General features: G+C 47.2%; 1 protein-coding gene across 1 annotated transcript in view; it reads right to left on the minus strand.

The window, feature by feature from the left end:
- Window positions 1–18,906, minus strand: part of Stard13 (StAR related lipid transfer domain containing 13) — a 170,113-nt gene that overhangs the window by 48,845 nt on the left and 102,362 nt on the right. Inside the window, exons 2-3 of the mRNA XM_059249337.1 lie at window positions 13,622–13,693; window positions 9,561–9,642 (exon numbers count right to left, since the gene is read on the minus strand). Coding sequence (XP_059105320.1) covers window positions 9,561–9,642; window positions 13,622–13,693 — 154 coding nt within the window. The remainder of the gene's footprint in view (window positions 1–9,560; window positions 9,643–13,621; window positions 13,694–18,906) is intronic.

Raw genomic sequence — 18,906 nt, forward strand, 5'->3', positions numbered from 1 at the left:
AAATCTGAATGGAGTCAACAAATAATGAGGAAGACAAAGCCCCAAGTCACCAAGTGAAGCCTCCGTTTCTGGGAGTAGGTTCCATCTAATTGAGTTGTTGGCCAAAGGGACCCCATGGAGAGCCCCAAACAACCTAGGCTATTGCCAAGGCTATCGGTTTCTCTCCAAAAACAGAACTAGGCCCTGTTGCTGAAGACAGCACCTGCACAACTCACTGAATCCAGAGAAATCAAGCTGGTGCCTACCCAGAGCCTCCACCATTCTACCAACTGGTGTTCATGGTCCTGGAAGGAACTCTGCACACCACCAGAGGAGAAAGGTCAACACCAACCCAGCTGCAAACCCTGAACTCTGCGGTGGTGACTGCCTGCAAGCCGCAGTGGCGCAGTGGTGGCACAGAGCTGTGGAAGTCACCAACCACTCTCTGATCGGATTTAAGGCCCATTCCATGGGATGGACCCACGCCTGACACGTCTTGGGTAATCAAGAACCTGAGGCTAGAGGGCCAAGGGCCCCGGGGAAATCCAAATGCTACTGTTTTGCTAAGGGAGTAAAGCAACAAAATGACCCCTAATGGCATTCTGCTGTACTCATAGACCAGTGCCTTGCTCGGCCATTGCCAGAGACGCTCCCTCCTGCAGCAGACGGGAACAAATGCAGAGACCCACAGCGGGACAATGTGCAGAGAGTGAGAGACCTCGAAATACTCAGTCCTAAACGGGATGTCTCCATCAAATCCGTCCCCTCAGGGCTCAGAAAACCTGTGGAAGATGAGGCTGAAAGTTGTAAGAGCCAGAGGGGCTGGAGAACACCCAGGAAACAAGGCCTTCCGCACACAGCAGGGCCGGTGCACACACTGTGACAGCGTGCACAAGGCTCACACAGGTCCATACCAGAGAAGCTCCCAGTGCTGAGAGGGGCACATGGGCACCAGCCTCCATCTCCAATTGATAACTGCTTGCAAATGAAAAGTTAGTTTTCTCCCGAGGAGTCTCAAACCGCATTTAAGGGCGGGCCCAATGTCCGTCCAGCAGTAGATGGCCACCATAAAACAAACTCAATATTTTTATGAAGTTTTTTTTTAACTCACAATGATTTGTGCTTTTTTTTAACCTTATAAATATTTTGCTTACACATTATGGTTGTGTTTTTATGTATTACATGTGTCGTGTTTTTATATATTATGTGTTGTGTTTTATGTTGTGTGAGAACATGTATGTCTCTGCATCTATATGTGTTTTTTTAATAATTTTTTTATTTTAAAAAATTTTCTTTCCTTGATACCAACCCATGTTCCCCCTCCCTCCCCTTCTCCTGCTCCTTCTCACCTATCCCCATCCCCCTCATCCCCTCCTCATAGTGGGTTAGGCCTCCCTTGGGGAGTCAACACAGGCTGGCATACCAAGTTGGGGCCGGACCTAGCCCCTCCCTCCTGCATCAAAGTTGAGTAAGGCATCATATCATAGGGAATGGGCTCTAAAAAGCCAGTTCATAAGTCCTAGTCCCATTGCCGGGGGACCCACAAACACATCAATATGTGTTTCTTGTGCTTTTTCTTTGGCTCTTTTTCTTCTGTTTGTTTTGTCCTATTCTAGTTTGGTTTTACTCTATTCTATTATTATTATTATTATTATTATTATTATTATTATTATTATTATTATTATTTTCTAGGTGCCTGTTTGTATTCTACTGAAAGAAAGGGTGTGGATTTGGGTGGGTGGGGAGTTGGGGACAATCTGGGAGGAGTTACAGGAGGGGAAACAGTAATCAGAATAGATTGTATGAATAAAACAATTTTTAATTAAAGAGAAGAGAAATCTGAATGAGAGACGGAAGAGTGGTAAAGAGAGAGCATCAGGGGGTGTCTATGTGAGGGCAGGATGTGACGATCGGCTCATATGGAAGATAGGAAGGCAGAGAGAGGCCAAGTCTCAGGTTTCAGGTTTTTGTGAATGGGCTGTCAAGTGTAGACAGCAGTAAAATATGGAAGTTGGTGGGGAGAGGGATATGAGGAAGATGATGAGCTCTGGTCTGCCTATGTTAAAATTTAGGGCCTTTGTGACATCCAGATCCACCTGAGAGTGAGCGGAGTACAGATGGTAAGTGTGAAGCTTACGGAATGGAGTAGACCCTCTATATCTTTGGGAGATTGGTTCCAGGAGTCCTCGGCAGACACCAAAGTCCTCTGGTGTTCAAGTCCCTCATGGAACATGGCCAGCGTTGGTATATAATCTCTTATATCCTCTCCTATAATTAAAATCACTCCTGTATTATTTACAGTACTTAACGCAATGTAAACATCATGTAAGTGGTTGTTTTAGGTTTAATATGAGGTTGGTTGAATTCAGGGACGATGACCCCGTGGATATCAAGGGCTGACTATAACTAAAAGCAAGCAAGCCAGGGAAAGGAATTCAGAACCCTCATGAAGCCCAGTGGTTAGGACTTGGGGCCAAGGAAGGAAGCCAGCCTCAGGAAGGTGAAAGTCAGTGTAGATCAGCGGGAACCAGCCGAAGGTGGCGCCTTAGAATCCAAAGAACCTGCACTCAGGAAAGGAGGAAGCAGTTGGTTAACCGCGTCAAGTATGTAAGAAAGAACCAATGGTATGAAAGCGTCACATTCCTTTGGTAAAATTAGTGGCTGGAGAGGGCGGTGTAGGGTAGACAGGAGGAGAGCTGAGAGTGTGTGGATCCTGAGAGCTGGAGGCTAGTGCGCACTAAATGTTCTCTTAGGAAAGTCTGCGAAGGTTGGGTGTGGGGATGCTCGCCTTTAGCCCTAGGCAGAGGCAGGCAGATCTCCATGAGTTTGAAGCTAGCCTGGTTTACATAGCAAGTTCCAGGCCAGCCAGGATTGCATAGTAAGATCCTACCTGAAGAAAAAGAAGGAGGAGGAGGAAGAAGAGGAGAGGGAGGAGGAAGCCGTCAGCAAAGGACAGCATTTTAAGCTATTCTAGGGGAGAAAAGAGAGTTTATCATCATAATATTTTCTAACCAAAGAAGCAATATGGTAATTTGTGGGCTGAAAGATTATTTCTGCCAAGCCCTGGTTCAACTTAACAAATATTTATTGAAGTCTCATTTGCGACAAGGCCCTGTATCCATGACGTGCAATTGAGTAAGATGAAATCCACGACATGGAGCTAGAAAGTCCCTCAGAGCTCCGAGGACCGTGGCAGGGGCCAGGCAGTGGTCAGGAGGGGAAACAGAGTGAGAGGATTCTGGGGGAGGGATGACAGTCAGACCAAGACGGTGCCTTGGTGGCAGGAGGAAGGCCGTGGTGGAGGCAGAGCAGCAGGGTCAGTGTGAGGGGCCAGAAGCAGGTTGTCAGGTCCTGACTCATGCCGTGCAGAAGCCTGGGGACACTCACAGGCAGTCTGTTCCTCCCTTAGCGACCGTAGGAAAACAGTAGGTCCCTTCCTTCCTCGTAGTTGAGGCTCATGTTTGACATTTCCCCGGCCAGACCTCAGATGGGTCACGGGGTCTCCTACAGTGATTTAACGGCTGGTTTCCTGCGATATTTTTTATTTTCCTGCCAAAGGCATGGGAGGAATTGCAAGCAGAGATGGGCGGTCATCTCTTCCAGACCATTCTGGTTTCATTCCAACGGCCTGACCTTCTTACCCTTGGCTCCTGTCAGGGCGGTGGATGGAACCCTGTCAGCCAAGGAGCGTCCTGGGTGGGAACTTCAAAGACATCCAGGGACCAAAGCCAGTGAAGATGTGCTCCTGACCCAGGGTCGTGGGGGCTCCTCCATGTGCTGGGGCCCCAGGGCGTGGGAAAGGACTTGGTGCTGAGAGTCTGGCAAACACAGATTTCGGGGAGTGGAGTGGATGCTCCACGCCAAATACACAACTCTGCTACGTAATTCCCAAGACTCCAGGGCGTTCAAAAGTCACAGGCCATGCTTAGAAGGCTTTATGGTGTCTGGAGTGTCATGGGATGTGATAAGGGCATTAGAGATATAGTCTGAAGTAAGCAAATGATGGTCACCATGCCACCACAGAGCCAGACCAGGAAGGCCGTGCCTCCCTCTGCTTTCCCTTTTGGCTGTTCCACCAAGTGCTTGGAGCAGGAGAAATCACCCCTGTGCTAGTACTTAAATCCAGGAACTGCCTCTGGACATTGGCTGAGGTGTGGGAGGAAAGCAGGGTCAAAGGTCACCTATGCAAAAAAAAAAAAAGTACAGGCTGTGTTGTACGAAAGTGATGTGTGTGTGTGTGTGTGTGTGTGTGTGTGTGACATAATCAGCTTGCACAAAGACAGTTATTATCATCATTTTATTTTATGTGTATGGGTGTTTTACATGTATGTCTGTACCACCTGTGTGTCTGGCACCTAGGGAGGCCAGAAGAGGGTGTTGAATCCCTTGGTACTGGACTAACAGTTGGGAGCTACCATGTAGGTGCCTCAGTCCTCTAAAGAGTAGGAAGTACTCTTAACCAGTGAGCCATCTCTCTAGTACCCTCTATGATAGGTATTATTATTATTATTATTATTATTTTATTTTATTTTTTTATTTTTTTTTTTTTCAAGACAGGGTTTCTCTGTGTAGCTTTGGTGCCTGTCCTGGATCTCGCTCTGTAGTCCAGGCTGGCCTGGAACTCACAGAGATCCGCCTGGCTCTGCCTCCCGAGTGCTGGGATTAAAGGCCTGCACCACTACCACCTGGCGTAGGTATTTTTAAAGGGAAAAGATTTACATTATTTTCACAAGACTGTCAAATCAAATCAAACAGGGGTGTGTGCAGCAGTGCACTGTAACACCCTTCTCCCTGCATCTTCCCATCGCTGTTCCTTGCTTCTGGAGACTCCTCATCACTTCTCATCCTTTTAAACACACAGGGGAAGCGGCACTGGGTAGTCATAACCAGTTCCGTCACCAAACGACAGTGAACACAGCTCGTGCCCTCATTTGTCATAGACTGTAATTAATTAACATCAATTAACAATACACATTATGCAAAGGAGTCACTACCTTCACATTAGGAACTCAAAGGTCATGTTTGAGCATCCCGGCCTGTGTCCGCACCCAGCATAGTGAATAATCCTTCAGCCCAACAGCGAGGATGGAGCATCTCACCTCCCCAGAGCTGTGATTTGCCTCAAAGGACAAACTTGGCAAGCTCTTTTGACACCTTTTGTGTCCTCAAGGTGTCCCAAAGGTGTCCCATAGAGTTGAGTTCCAACCAGCTCACTTAGACAACTGGATTTGCAACGAGCTTTTCATGACACGTGGGGGAAAAGACTGTTCAGTCAAGGTTCAGTCACGAGCAGAAAAACAGAACTGACTGTAACTGTAACTGCTGTGTACTGGAAACGGAGCTCTTCCAGCCGGCAGCAATCATCCTCACGGAGCCTGCTGGACGCAGCCCTCTCTGCCAGCATTCCTGCAGCCACACGGAAAGAACTCAGCTGCCATCTGGGGAGCTGCTCCCCTCTTCAGCAGAGGCAGCAAGTCTGCCTGGTTTCTGGGGACTAAACCCAAGAACTACAAAACAGCAAGAGGTAGACAGCTGTGCATCCACCCTGCTTCCTCTGCGGTCTCATCCTCAGCAGGAGCTGTGTTTTTACGCTTCCCTGTTCAACAGGCCTCCGGTAGACTGGGATCTGAGACATGCACTGCTTGTCTACACAGGCGAGTAACACCCCTGTGATGAATACCCTCTCCTGCCTGCCTCTGTCTCCCTGGAAGGAGCTCCCTTCCACTGATTCCCTTCACCATTCTGCAGGGCCTCAGCGTTTTGAGCAAGCATGAGAACCGTACAGCTCAAAAAGTTCTAAAAATAAAGCGGAGGGGTAGGCAAGACGGTGCCTGCCAGGTACAGGTGCCTGCAGCCAAGCCCGAGGGCCCAAGTTCAATTCCCAAGACCCATGTGGGAGGAGAGAAGCAACTCCTGAAATGTGTCCTCTGGTTCTACATGCACACTGTGGTGCCCCTGTCACACAACAAGCAAATAAATAAATAAACAGGCAATTTCAAAAATCAAAAAAGAGTAGAAAATTCACTATCTCTGTGAATACAGTGCACAAAGTGGGGAGGGGGGAGAATTTCACCTCTTACTGTTCACTCGGCATTAATCAAGACTCGTCCTCTGAGTAGGCAAGTTTCTAATTAACTGCTCATTAATCTCCGAGTTTTAGGAGCCCGCCATTCTTCTCCGGTGGGAGACCTGCTGCTTTCCGCTGCTCACAAGGCAGGGAACCTGGACTGTGTGGGACTCACGGCGAAGAAAAGCAATCCCCTGCCCTTGTTGCTTTTCAGCCAGCCACCTCTGGCTGTCAACCTACTCCTCACTTCCTTTGATCCACCCAGGGTGTGTGACTCTTCCTCTGGCCTCCATTCTACCCACGGCTCACAGAACCCTGAGAGCCGAGGTTCATATCCCTCCAGCCAAGTGCTTTCTCACGAGAATGAATACAATGGCTTAGAAGATTTTACAGGATGTAAAAAAAGTATAAAAACGGCATTCTAGTGATAAAAAACTGGTTGTAAAGACAATAGCACGGACAGAAGGATGTACTCTTAGGTATCGTCAAGACCCTTTCCTGGGCTGTGGACTACAGTTTGCTGTTGTAAACATCAGGAGACCTAACCATGTACTGACTACCAGTCCACAGATATGTTTAGGGCCAGCGAGATGGCTCGGGGGCAAAGGCTTGCCACCGAGGGCGACGGCCTGAATTCAGCCACCAGTCCCAGGAGGTGGGAGAAGGAACCGACGCCTGCGAGTAGTCCTCTGACCTTCGCACAAGCGCTGTGGCACACGTGCCATAGACACACACACGCAAGTGCACAGGCACGTGTCAAAGTGACGTGAGGGAGGTGGCAGTCCAGGCCTTTCAACAGGTAGTTGAAACAATTAGATGTTGAAATGCAATGAATGAATCCTGACCCAGGCCTCGTACTTACTAAGATAAACTCAGATTCAAACAGTACAGGCTAACGTCCTTGTGATCTTATTTAAGCAAAGACATTTTTAGATACACTCTTAAAATATGGACAAAATAAATTTGGCTAGGGGGAAAAAAAAACCTCTCATTCTGTGACATTGCAAAGAGGATCTCCAGGCTGGCAGGAAACACTGACAAAATGCATTGTCTGAGGAAAGAGGTATTTATAACAACAGCAACAACAACATCCCCCAAGCTCAACAATAAACATCATTCAGTTAGAAATGAGAAAAAGATTGAATAGATATTTTGCAGGGAAAGATAGGTTGGTAAGACATGGAAAGATGTGTAGTTTTACTGGTCACTAAGAAAATGCACATTAAAAGTCACAACGCAATAATAGACAGACAACTGTTAAAATGTCCATGAGCAAAACAAAAACATACTAACAAAGGACCGCGTAACTGGATCCCTCATACATTGTTGGAAATACAAAATAACAGGGTTACTTGAAGTAGTTACTGCCTCTTTATAAAGTTAAAACAGATTTGCCATGAACCCCACAGCCTCATTCTTAAGATTTCAGTGAAAAGGAATACACATTTATGCTCAAACGAAACCACACATACCAATGTTCAAGTGTCACACTGGGTACCCGGAAGTCTGTTCGTACAATGGAAAGGGATATATTTTTGAAACGGAAAGCAACATGAATTAATCTTAAGAACATTGCACCAAGGGAAAGGAGCCAGGCAAAACAGCCATATACTGTCCCGTGCCATATCTGTGATGCCCTGACGGAGACAAAACTGTAGGCATAGAAAACACATCTGTAGTTGCCAGGGTTTGGACGCAGAGGAAGTGGGGCCTTCAGGGGCAGTGGATGGAGCTTTTCCAAACCAGTCCATTTTGAATATATACATATGTGTGTATATACATGTATAAACATAATGCTACAAGTCATTTTACAGAAAACAAAATTTAGAAGACTTAATGGAAAAAGAAAGTACAATATAATTTTAAAAATAGGATTTTTTTTTTAAATGTCAGCCAACAGGAATGTATGTATTCAACACCGAAAGGAAAAACAGCCTGAGGTACTAATTGGATTGTACTGTGTGGAATGAGTGTTTGTCAGAAGGTCTGTTCCTGCTGCAGGTGTGCCTTCTGGAAGGAGAAGAGGAAATGCTGCTCTTCCAAGTCAAAGCTTTGGAAGGATCCCAAGGAAATCGTCCGCTCACCTCACGGGCTCTCACAGAGGTAGGGCATCGGTGCTTATTTGTTTTCTAGTCCAAACGGCCCTCATCCATTTAGATCTATGACTTGACTGTGTGTGTGTGTGTGTGTGTGTGTGTGTGTGTGTGTGTGTGTGTGTCCATGCCACAGCACATGTATGGACGTCAGAGGACAACTTTTGGGAGTTGGTTCTCTCCTCCCACCATGTGGGTCCCAGGAATCGAACTCAGGGAGTTATGCTTGGCAGCAAGGGCATTCAACCTGTTGAGCCAGCCAGTTCCCATGTTTGATTCAAAGAGTTCTTTTCTCTTTTAACTGACAGGATTGATGCATCAAACTTAAGCAGACACACAGTATTGTCTTTGTGAATAGCAGAGACTATTCATTAACACAAAGCTACTTTTTTCGTCATACAGGAAACAGGGAGTGAGCAGCTCTGAACACAAAAACAGGTATCGGGGATCTGACAAGCCTAAGATTATTTTCGCTGTACTCATCATTAACTTCCTCTTAAATACTCATATTTATCAAATGCCGGAATGCAAGAAGGAGCAGTGGACTGAGGGTCACCAGTACGGGATCTGCAAGTCCTCGCTACGTTTTCTGAAGAGTTGATAGTGAACCACAGCTGACACCTACCCCAGCTCTGATCTCTTTCCAGAGTGTTAGCCAGGAAACTGCAACGTTCTAAAGATGCGGTCAACTTTCCATGTCAGAATTTGCCTAAGAATATAGATTCCGCTGGCTTTTCAAAATCATTGACCAAAGTTCAATGGTTACTTATTTGTTCTTTTGCTCAGACCTCATCTCTCCACCTGGGCTTCTCCCACTACTCTGGGGTGTGTGTAGGGAAGGGGAACCTTCACACAGACATCTTTACCTCTTTAGAGGATTCATCACATAATAAAGGTTGAAATATGTCAATCTGCCACTGGGTTTACTCGGCTTTACCTGTTCCAGTTCAAAGAGATATCCACTTGACTTTAGATACGAAAAACAAGCTTAGGTCAAGTTGAACATATGCAAAGGATGTCTCAGACATCGCCTGTGATGGCTGCCCACCCTGACTCCTTCCCCACCTCATCTGTGCTGTCCAGACACTGCTCTGATCCTCAGTTTACTTTTTCGAAACGCATTTAACATACCCTGAAACACCCAGGCCCTTTCTCTTCTTTCCTCTTCTGTCTTCTCCTCACTCCTCCCCTTCCTCCCTCTTTTTCCTAATCTAATGTCTAAAGCCCCCTCTTCGGGATTTAAACTCTACAGAAACAGGAACTGCGCATGCTCAGGTTACCAGGACCTACGTCTGGGGACAGTGGCCACACAGTGAATGTGTCCTTCGTCGCTAAACTCAACCTTCAGCTTCGTGCTACCCAAATGGAGACAGACCAAGGCAAGCAACAAAGGTCAAAGGTGCTTCACTCATCCGACTTACCTGCAAAGAGGCTCTACAAGGTCCCTTTCAAGAAAATCATGGTCTTTTTTGACAGCCACGATGTTGATGGGAAACTGTGAATCTAGGAGGGAAAGGGGAGGCAGAGCTTAATGCCCTTTGCTGTATGTGAACGCAGGCCAATGCACTCAGGCCACACGTTCTGCCCAAATCCCCCATCTTAACCACAGCTACGGCCTATTACGATTGCTGATGGCATTTAAAAATAGCACACGATTTTATTTTTATCACAGAAAATGCTTTTGAGAGCACAGTGTAAGTACAAAATATGAAAACAAGCGCCCGACCTTGGACAAGATTAAATGCTAAGTGCCCTTAGTGTCCATCCTTATCAGACACCCTCAGGTGGAGGTGGGGAAGAGCATCGACGTTATTCCCACTCACCTAGCACAGGCTACAGACTGATGATTTCATAGAATTCTCAGTTGGGAAGATTTTTTTTCCCCCTTCACAAAGGACATTTCCAAAAATACCCGAAGTTCAACGGTCTCAGATTTTCTTTTCCTTCCTTCATTCCTCCCTTCCCCCTCCTTCCCTTCCCCTCTTCCTCTCATCCTTTCTTCCTCTCTTTTTTGGTAGCAAAGTCTGCAGTAATCTTGACGTTCCCTACTGATGCTACAAGAGAAGAGATCCCAGCCCCATGACTATTCCTCAAAATAGGACTCATACCAACTGGGTGGTTACTGTCAATATCCAGAACATGGCTTTAACTTTAGGTGCCTCTGTTACATAGGAAAACCTCTGGGTAATACTTGGCATAACAGCTAAGGTCACATTTAAGGTCAGTTCACTGTGACTGCCACGCCTTCCTATTTTTCACTTCCCCTACCTTCTGAGTTATAATAAAGCTAATGTTTCTAAACCTTCCTCTGAATTGGAAGCAGATGCTACCCCACCCCACCCCCCATTCTGGGGAAACATCTTTGCCTCTTTAGAGCATGCGCCACACAGTAAAAAATTAGACATTATCAGTTTGCCTACGTATTTACTTGTCCTGACAAGTTCCAATTTGAAGACATAACCACTTGGTTTAAAAAAAAATCCAGTCAAGTCAGATGAAAAAGTATTTCACAGTGACTAAATCCTTCCTGGTCCCCAAATGAACACCACCTCACTCTCCTGGCAAGTGAGTGTTCATCACAGTGAGAAGCACAGACAAGAGAGCCCAGAGACGCTAGTTTTAAGTCCTGACTACTGCCTTGCTGTGTTGCTCTGGGCAAAACCCTGTTCCTCACCTGTACAATATCACAGTCGTGATGGCTACTTTATGGTGGAAGTGTGAACACTGGTTTTTGAATAATAGCTGGCACAGAGGAAGCTCTGTTCCCATTATGTTCATGCAACATTTATGGATTAGACACAGTCTGGCACGTGCATGTTTCTGAGCTAACAGCGCATCTTAGATAATTATGGACTGCTCACATTTAAATCTCATAGTAGCTGTGGCATGTACATTACAGTGTACATATTTATATGTAATACTCATCAAGAATTAAAAGGCTGGCATTTCACTTAAGGAGAGTGAGCTGCTCACTGCTGTTTTTCTTTGGACACAAACCTAGACATGTTTGGGAAGACAGAATCTTAATTGAGAAAATTCCTCCACTGTATTGGCCTGCAGGCAAATCTGTGGGGTATTATCTTGACTAGTGATTGATGGAGAAGGGCCTCACTCACTGTGGGTGGTGCCATCCCTGGGCTGGTGGTCCTGGGTTCTATAAGAAGGTGAATTGAGCAAGCCATGAGGAGCAAGCCAGTAAGCAGCACCTGTCCATGGGCTCTGCATCAGCTCCTGCCTCCAGGTTCCTGCCTTGAGTTCCTGTCCTGACTTCCCTCAGTGATGGAATGTGACCTGAGAGTTGTAAGCTGAAATAAACCCTCTTCTCCTTATTTTGGTCATGGTGTTTGTCACAACAGAAACTCTAACTAGGACAGAGAGTCATTTAACATTCTGGGCTTTTCCTTCCTAATTAGTTAATTAGTAAATTGCTGGGAGAGAGTAGGAGGTGGGAACAGCTTACACTTAAACTATAGGAACCATAGGAATCCATCCCTTCCTTCCTTCCTTCCTTCCTTCCTTCCTTCCTTCCTTCCTTCCTTCCTTCCTTTCTCTCTCTCTCTCTCTCTCTCTCTCTCTCTCTCTCTCTCTCTCTCTCTCTCTCTCTTTCTCTCTCTCCTAAAAGGCTCTGTAGGACCCCATGGAAACTTTTTTTTTTATCAGAGATTCTAAGCTTCAAACTACATTCCAACATTAACTCTCCTTTGTCCTCACCGAATTTTAATGAACAAAGTAAAAAAAAAAAAAAAAAAAACCTTTTGGTTTTTAATATAAAATTGAGATTTTGGATGAAAGGACAGGAGTCATCTATAAGTAAAGATAAATTCCGCTGGCTCTTTCCAGCCTCCACAACACTGGTGCCGTCAGGAAGGGAAGCTGCCTTTGCTCATGTGCTGGGTGCCCTCTCTCGAGCTCTCAGACCCGCTCTGCTGCCTCCTACTTTGCTGCATGCTTTGAGACCCACTGGGAGAGTGGATGGTACCCAAAGAGGCTCACACTATCTGCCTTCCTTTGCGTTGGGTCAATGGGAAGCCACGGTTGAAATGCAAGGAGGGAACCACTGGCTATGCCCATGGCCAACTGTGTGCTCCCTCCAGGGATATGTGTGAGGTTCTTCTTTTCTGGGCTCTGGCATCATCCCCCTGCGGTAGTGACAGCTCCAATAACTATAAGCCCTTGGCTCCTTCTTTGTGTACATCTTATCGACAATTTTGTAATAAATACCAGTAGCTCTAATTTGCCACAGATGGTCTCGTGTGCCACCTACTCACTACTGGACTTGACTACTTCAGGATGTATGTATAAGGACGATCTACAAAACACTGAAGATTTGATGATGATCTTAGAAATCAGTAAGATATGGATAGATGAAAATGGTGGTTAATGAGAATGGTCCCATAGGCTGATCGTGTTAGATCACTTGATCCCTAGTTGGTAGAACAGCTTGGAGAAGGATTAGGGGGTATGGCTTTGTTGGAGGAGGGGTGTCCCTAGGGGTGGGCTTTGTGATTTCAGAAGCCCATGTCATTGCCAGCATTTATCCTTTCTGCCTCTTGCTTGTGGATCAGATGTGAGTCTCAGCTACTGCTCCAGCACTGTGTCTGCCTGCCGCTGTGCTCCCCATCATGGTGGTCATGGACTCTGACCCTCTGAATCTGTAAGCCCCAAATAAACTTTTTTCTTCTTTTTTTTTTTTTTTTTTTTTTTTTTTTTTTTTTTTTTTTTTTTTGGTTTTTCGAGACAGGGTTTCTCTGTGTAGCTTTGCGCCTTTTCTGGAACTCGCTTTGGAGACCAGGCTGGCCTCGAACTCACAGAGATCCGCCTGGCTCTGCCTCCCAAGTGCTGGGATTAAAGGCGTGCGCCACCACCGCCCGGCATAAACTTTTTTCTTCTATAAGTTGCCTTGGTCATGGTGTTTTATCACAGAAATAGAAAAGTAACTAAGACAATAAGTTTATTAACTATTAATTAAAGAATCAAGAATCAGAAGTATAATGCTGGCAAGAAAAGCCACTTACCCAAAAACTCAGAAGACTGACATCTGGTCCATAACATTTTTTTTAAATGTAAAATAAGCATAAAGAAGGGCTATCCCCAAACAACTAGTTTAGAGACATCTAGGAAGCTTTCTAACGACAAATTCACTGCAATCTCAAGACAACTGAACACAATGAAGATAAAACAAGGAAGAACATGCTAATCGGCAAAGCGCGTTGTGGCAGACACTGGAAAGAGGTTGAAGAGCTGGGTGGGCATCTGCAGGGCGGAGAAGAGAACGGAGTGTGAATGGGGGTGGGGGTATGGATGGGGGGACACTCTTACTTCCAGATGTGTCAGAACGAGCTTAGGATTGCCAAGGCTGAGGGAGGAAGGAAGCAAAGCCACCGTGCCTCAGAACAACGATCCAGAAAGCACCAGGTAGGGTCAACATGGTTCGTCCCGAGTTTCCTCTCTTCCTGAAGAAGGAAGGGGCAGGTTCACATACCTTCATACAGCTGAGCGTACTGCGGGAACCCGGCCGCTCGCAGCCAGTCACATGCTTCCTTTGCCTCGATTTCTGAAAAATACAAGAAAAAGAACATTGTGAGTCCGACAGCCACACCCCGGGTCTGCTGGTGTGCGCTTGACAGTCATTTCGAGGCAAAGCTTCTCCTAGGTTGTCTCGTGTCAGTTAGCCTACCCAGAAGGGAGGATGTACAGAATGTCCAGGCCACTGGAGGCGCTTGCTGTGTCTGCTCAGATTATCTCTGTAGGGCCACAGTTCACGGAATGACAACCAACCACAGAGGGCAGAGCACAAAGGCTGAATGTCCTCCAGGGGAAAACACCGTATTTAAGCACCAAGGAACTAGGTGATGAGGGAGGAGAAGAAAGACTTATTATAATAATCATAATCCTCTTTTTAATGGACCTTTTAAACCTTCCAAGATAAGCCCGAGATTATTTATTCAACCTTGCTTTACTCTTTCACTCGAGATAAAAAAAACACAAGCGGCAGTCCATTTTCTCACGAATGAAGGCATTACAAAAATCCAGTTTCACCGATGGTTTTAATTCCCAATACAGCGCGTGGAGATGTTCATTGGTCAAGCCTATTGGAATGACTTCAAACTCGGAGTGCAGAGGGGAAAAGGATGCTGAGACCCGAGTCTCACGGAGCAGCCAGAACCGAGAAGGCCACACCCCGGAGGCCGGCTGGTCCTTTGAGTGACCATTGGTGGGGTGGACGTACCAGCTGCCCATGCAAACAACCTCCCTGAGGGAGTCTGTGGAGTGAGATGGGAGGAGCGACAGCGTGTAAACCAGGTCGTTCTCTGACCTCGTGAATTGTGGACGATTTCACAACCACCATGCTGTTAGATAAACATCAGGCCAGGGAAAAGAAGTTCATCTGGCAGGAGTTCAGTTTCTCCAAATAGAAGTAAAAAGCCCAGGGAAAGGTCCCGGCCAAAGATCTCCTCAGCCGCTGGGACGCTCAGTCGGTGTGTTTCCATTTCCCCGGTGCTTGTTCCACTGTAGTAAAACTGCTAGTAAAGTCCCTCCTTGAATCCTTTGCGCGCGCGCAAACACACACACACACACACACACACACACACACACACACACACACACACACGATCTACACGAGCATGGGCCGCAGGCCTGAGACTCTGCGCCCTTTCTAATAAAATCTCAGCAGCTGTCCAGCATGTTTGATGTGACACAGCCATTTAATGTATATTAAAACAAAGCAAAGGTCAGATCTTAGCTCCCAAAGACGCACAAAAGCAAAGCCTTCAGGGAGGCAGAGCTTCCCTTAGTATCCCCAATCTGCTGCCACCTCAGGAATAGAGAGCCTCCAAGTTCTGGTCTTTGTAGCATTGAGGGGTTTCTGCTAATTCTGACCAGCATGGATTTCATATTCACGTCAAGTTTCAGGCTGCGTATCTACCGCCTGCTTCACTATGACACTGAGTGTTGAAACGAGAAAATAGCTGATTTCTGGACAGGCTTTAAGTTCAGTTAGGAGTTGGTAAGGAATCAAAGATTTTCTAGTGAATCACACCAATTATGCATTTTGCTGTTTTATTTTTGTTTGTACTATGATCAAAACATTGATTTTTTTTTAGCAAAAAAGTCCCAGAGAGCCAGGAAATGATGACATGGAGAGACCTAGAAGCCAGGAGCTCTACAGCGTAAGGAAACTTAGAGGGAAATGGGAATTCAGGGAAACAAAGGACGGTAAACCCCTGGGACAGAAACGATGACAAGATGTGGGGACCTAGAGAGCTGCAGCTCTGTCTAGAAAACCTGCTGGAACTGAGAACTCTGGTCAGGCAGTGGGATGGGATAGAAGCTAGGCAGAACGATTTTACAGAAGGTTTCTCCAGACTATTTCACTTCCTTTCAAAAATGATTGTTTTAAAATGCTTGGTGCCAAGTTTTTAAGTTTCAGACTCAAATCCAAATTGCGAGGAGTAAATAATAGTAAATTAGAAAGTGCCATTCACCAGGCTACAGCGAGTGGCTCTTTAGACCATACTCAATTGCCTTTATTTGCCTAAATGCCCATCAAGCGCATACCCTCCTTTTGCATTCTACAGTAAGATTCAGTAATACGTTCTCCTGCTGGAGGACTTGTTCAGCTTCTAGGACACGTAGAGCTGAAAATGAAGGATGGAAAGGGATGCTGTGCCTTGGGGTGGATGGGAAGGGATGCTGTGCCTTGGGGTAGATGAGAAGGGATGCTGTACCTTGGGGTGGATGGGAAGGGATGCTGTGTCTTGTGGTGGATGGGATGGGATGCTGTGCCTTGGGGTGGATGGGAAGGGATGCTGTGTCTTGTGGTGGGTGGGAAGGGATGCTGTGCCTTGGGGTGGATGGGAAGGGATGCTGTGTCTTGTGGTGGGTGGGAAGGGATGCTGTTCCTTGGGGTAGATGGGAAGGGATGCTGTGCCTTGGGGTGGATGGGAAGGGATGCTGTGCCTTGGGGTGGATGGGAAGGGATGCTGTGTCTTGTGGTGGATGGGATGGGATGCTGTGCCTTGGGGTGGATAGGAAGGGATGCTGTGCCTTGGGGTGGGTGGGAAGGGATGCTGTACCTTGAGGTGGTTGGGAAGGGATGCTGTGCCTTGGGGTGGATGGGAAGGGATGCTGTGTCTTGTGGTGGGTGGGAAGGGATGCTGTGCCTTGGGGTGGATGGGAAGGGATGCTGTGTCTTGTGGTGGGTGGGAAGGGATGCTGTTCCTTGGGGTAGATGGGAAGGGATGCTGTGCCTTGGGGTGGATGGGAAGGGATGCTGTGCCTTGGGGTGGATGGGAAGGGATGCTGTGTCTTGTGGTGGATGGGATGGGATGCTGTGCCTTGGGGTGGATGGGAAGGGATGCTGTGGCTTGGGGTGGGTGGGAAGGGATGCTGTACCTTGAGGTGGTTGGGAAGGGATGCTGTGCCTTGGGGTGGATGGGACGGGATGCTGTGCCTTGGGGTGGATGGGAAGGGATGCTGTGCCTTGGGGTGGATGGGAAGGGATGCTGTGCCTTGGGGTGGATGGGAAGGGATGCTGTGCCTTGGGGTGGATGGGAAGGGATGCTGTACCTTGGGGTGGATGGGACGGGATGCTGTTCCTTGGGGTGGATGGGAAGGGATGCTGTGCCTTGGGGTGGATGGGAAGGGATGCTGTGCCTTGGGGTGGATGGGACGGGATGCTGTGCCTTGGGGTGGATGGGAAGGGATGCTGTTCCTTGGGGTGGATGGGAAGGGATGCTGTGCCTTGGGGTGGATGGGAAGGGATGCTGTGCCTTGGGGTGGATGGGAAGGGATGCTGTTCCTTGGGGTGGATGGGAAGGGATGCTGTGCCTTGGGGTGGATGGGAAGGGATGCTGTACCTTGGGGTGGATGGGACGGGATGCTGTTCCTTGGGGTGGATGGGAAGGGATGCTGTGCCTTGGGGTGGATGGGAAGGGATGCTGTGCCTTGGGGTGGATGGGACGGGATGCTGTGCCTTGGGGTGGATGGGAAGGGATGCTGTTCCTTGGGGTGGATGGGAAGGGATGCTGTGCCTTGGGGTGGATGGGAAGGGATGCTGTGCCTTGGGGTGGATGGGAAGGGATGCTGTGTCTTGGGGTGGATGGGAAGGGATGCTGTGCCTTGGGGTGGATGGGAAGGGATGTGTTTGAACACTTGGTCCCCACGTGGTGGTGGTGTTTTAGAAGGTTGTAGAATCTTAGAAGAGACATAGCTGCAGGGGATGGGTCACTGAGGGTGTGGGGTGGGCACTGAGGGTTATAGGTCGCCTCCTTTCTAATGAGCTCTGTGCTCCCCAGCCTGTCCAGATATGAGGAGTCCTCCCTACCATGCCGACCTGTACCCCTCAAACTGTGACGCAAAGCAAACCCTCCCTTAAAATCCCTTCTCTCGGGCATTTTGTCACCAACGTGAGAGAGGTAACCAGTGTCACAAGTGGGACCCACAAGAGAGAGAGCAGGGAGAGTTAGTCTACCGAGAGAGAGGTCAGTACGTAGTGATAAAGGAATCAGTCCATCCAGAGGACACAACAGCTCTCTACACACCCAGCATGGGGCACCTTAACCGGCACAGAGAACAGTAAGATAACGGAAGGGAATAATGGCGGCTGGCCTAGTGTCCTGACATCGCAAGTGAAGAGCAAAGGAAACTTACCAACCAGCAACAAAACGATCCTGTATAATCGCCACCATCAAATTTCACTTTGACTGTTCGGCTGAGTTGGAAAGGGCCCTTACAGTGTCTCTGGCTCACCCACGGTCCCTTCAAACCCCTACCAGACAAATGCTGTTTTCCCCAGGGCCTTCGCAGTGGCCAGAACGCAGGACAATTAGAAGGGAGTCATATTGCCAGTGTCATTTCACAAAGATCTATCTAATGAGATTTAAATGACACTTGATGAGGAAAGCATGGACATTTATTTTTTAATGCGCTCCCGGTAACCATCACCGTATTCCACAAAAGCATTAAGAGCCATTAAAATCACATTCTGACTATTCTGTTTGTTCCCCACTCACAACCCTCACCTGCTCTTGGAGCAGCTGCAGCAATACATCAATTCACTGCAGCCTTCCTCTGAAAACACAAGCTGTGTTTTCAAGAACGCCACGGGGCGCAAGGGCCTACAGATCTCTCCTGAGGTTACTGTCCTAGAGACGTCCCCTTTCACCTGCAGAGATGGGACCCAAGATTCCCGATGGATGGTGACACCCTGTTTGTGGTCTAAGCCCATCACACGCCGTGACTTCTGATTTGATAGCCGGGATGGCTTCCAAATGGCTGTCAGGCAGGTGACACACACAGTGTGCACATTTGAGACAAAAGGGCGACTCTCATCCCCAGTGTGATACAGTGGGACCCTGTGGGACTGTGTGAGATTTCATCATGCTCCCAAAACTCATGAGTTGTTTCCTTTATCTATCTATGTATCTATGTATGTATCTATGTGTGATTCTATGTATGTATGTATCTATGTATTTATCTATGTATGTATCTACCTTATGTATGTATGTATCTATCTATGTTATATATCTATGCATCTATGTATGTATGTATCTTTCTATCTACCTATCATCCATCTGTCTATCTATCTGTCTATCTATCTATCTATCTATCTATCTATCTATCTATCTATCTGTCTGTCTGTCTGTCTATCTATGTTCAGTGTTTTCTGAGGTAGACTTCAAGTACCTGAAGTTGTGGAAAGGGGAACTGAAGAAAAGGTTTATTGTACTTCACTGCGGAGAATGTAATCCATTTGGCTGGGTA

The sequence above is a fragment of the Peromyscus eremicus genome, chromosome 23 (assembly GCF_949786415.1).
Source record: "Peromyscus eremicus chromosome 23, PerEre_H2_v1, whole genome shotgun sequence".
Taxonomy (NCBI): domain Eukaryota; kingdom Metazoa; phylum Chordata; class Mammalia; order Rodentia; family Cricetidae; genus Peromyscus; species Peromyscus eremicus.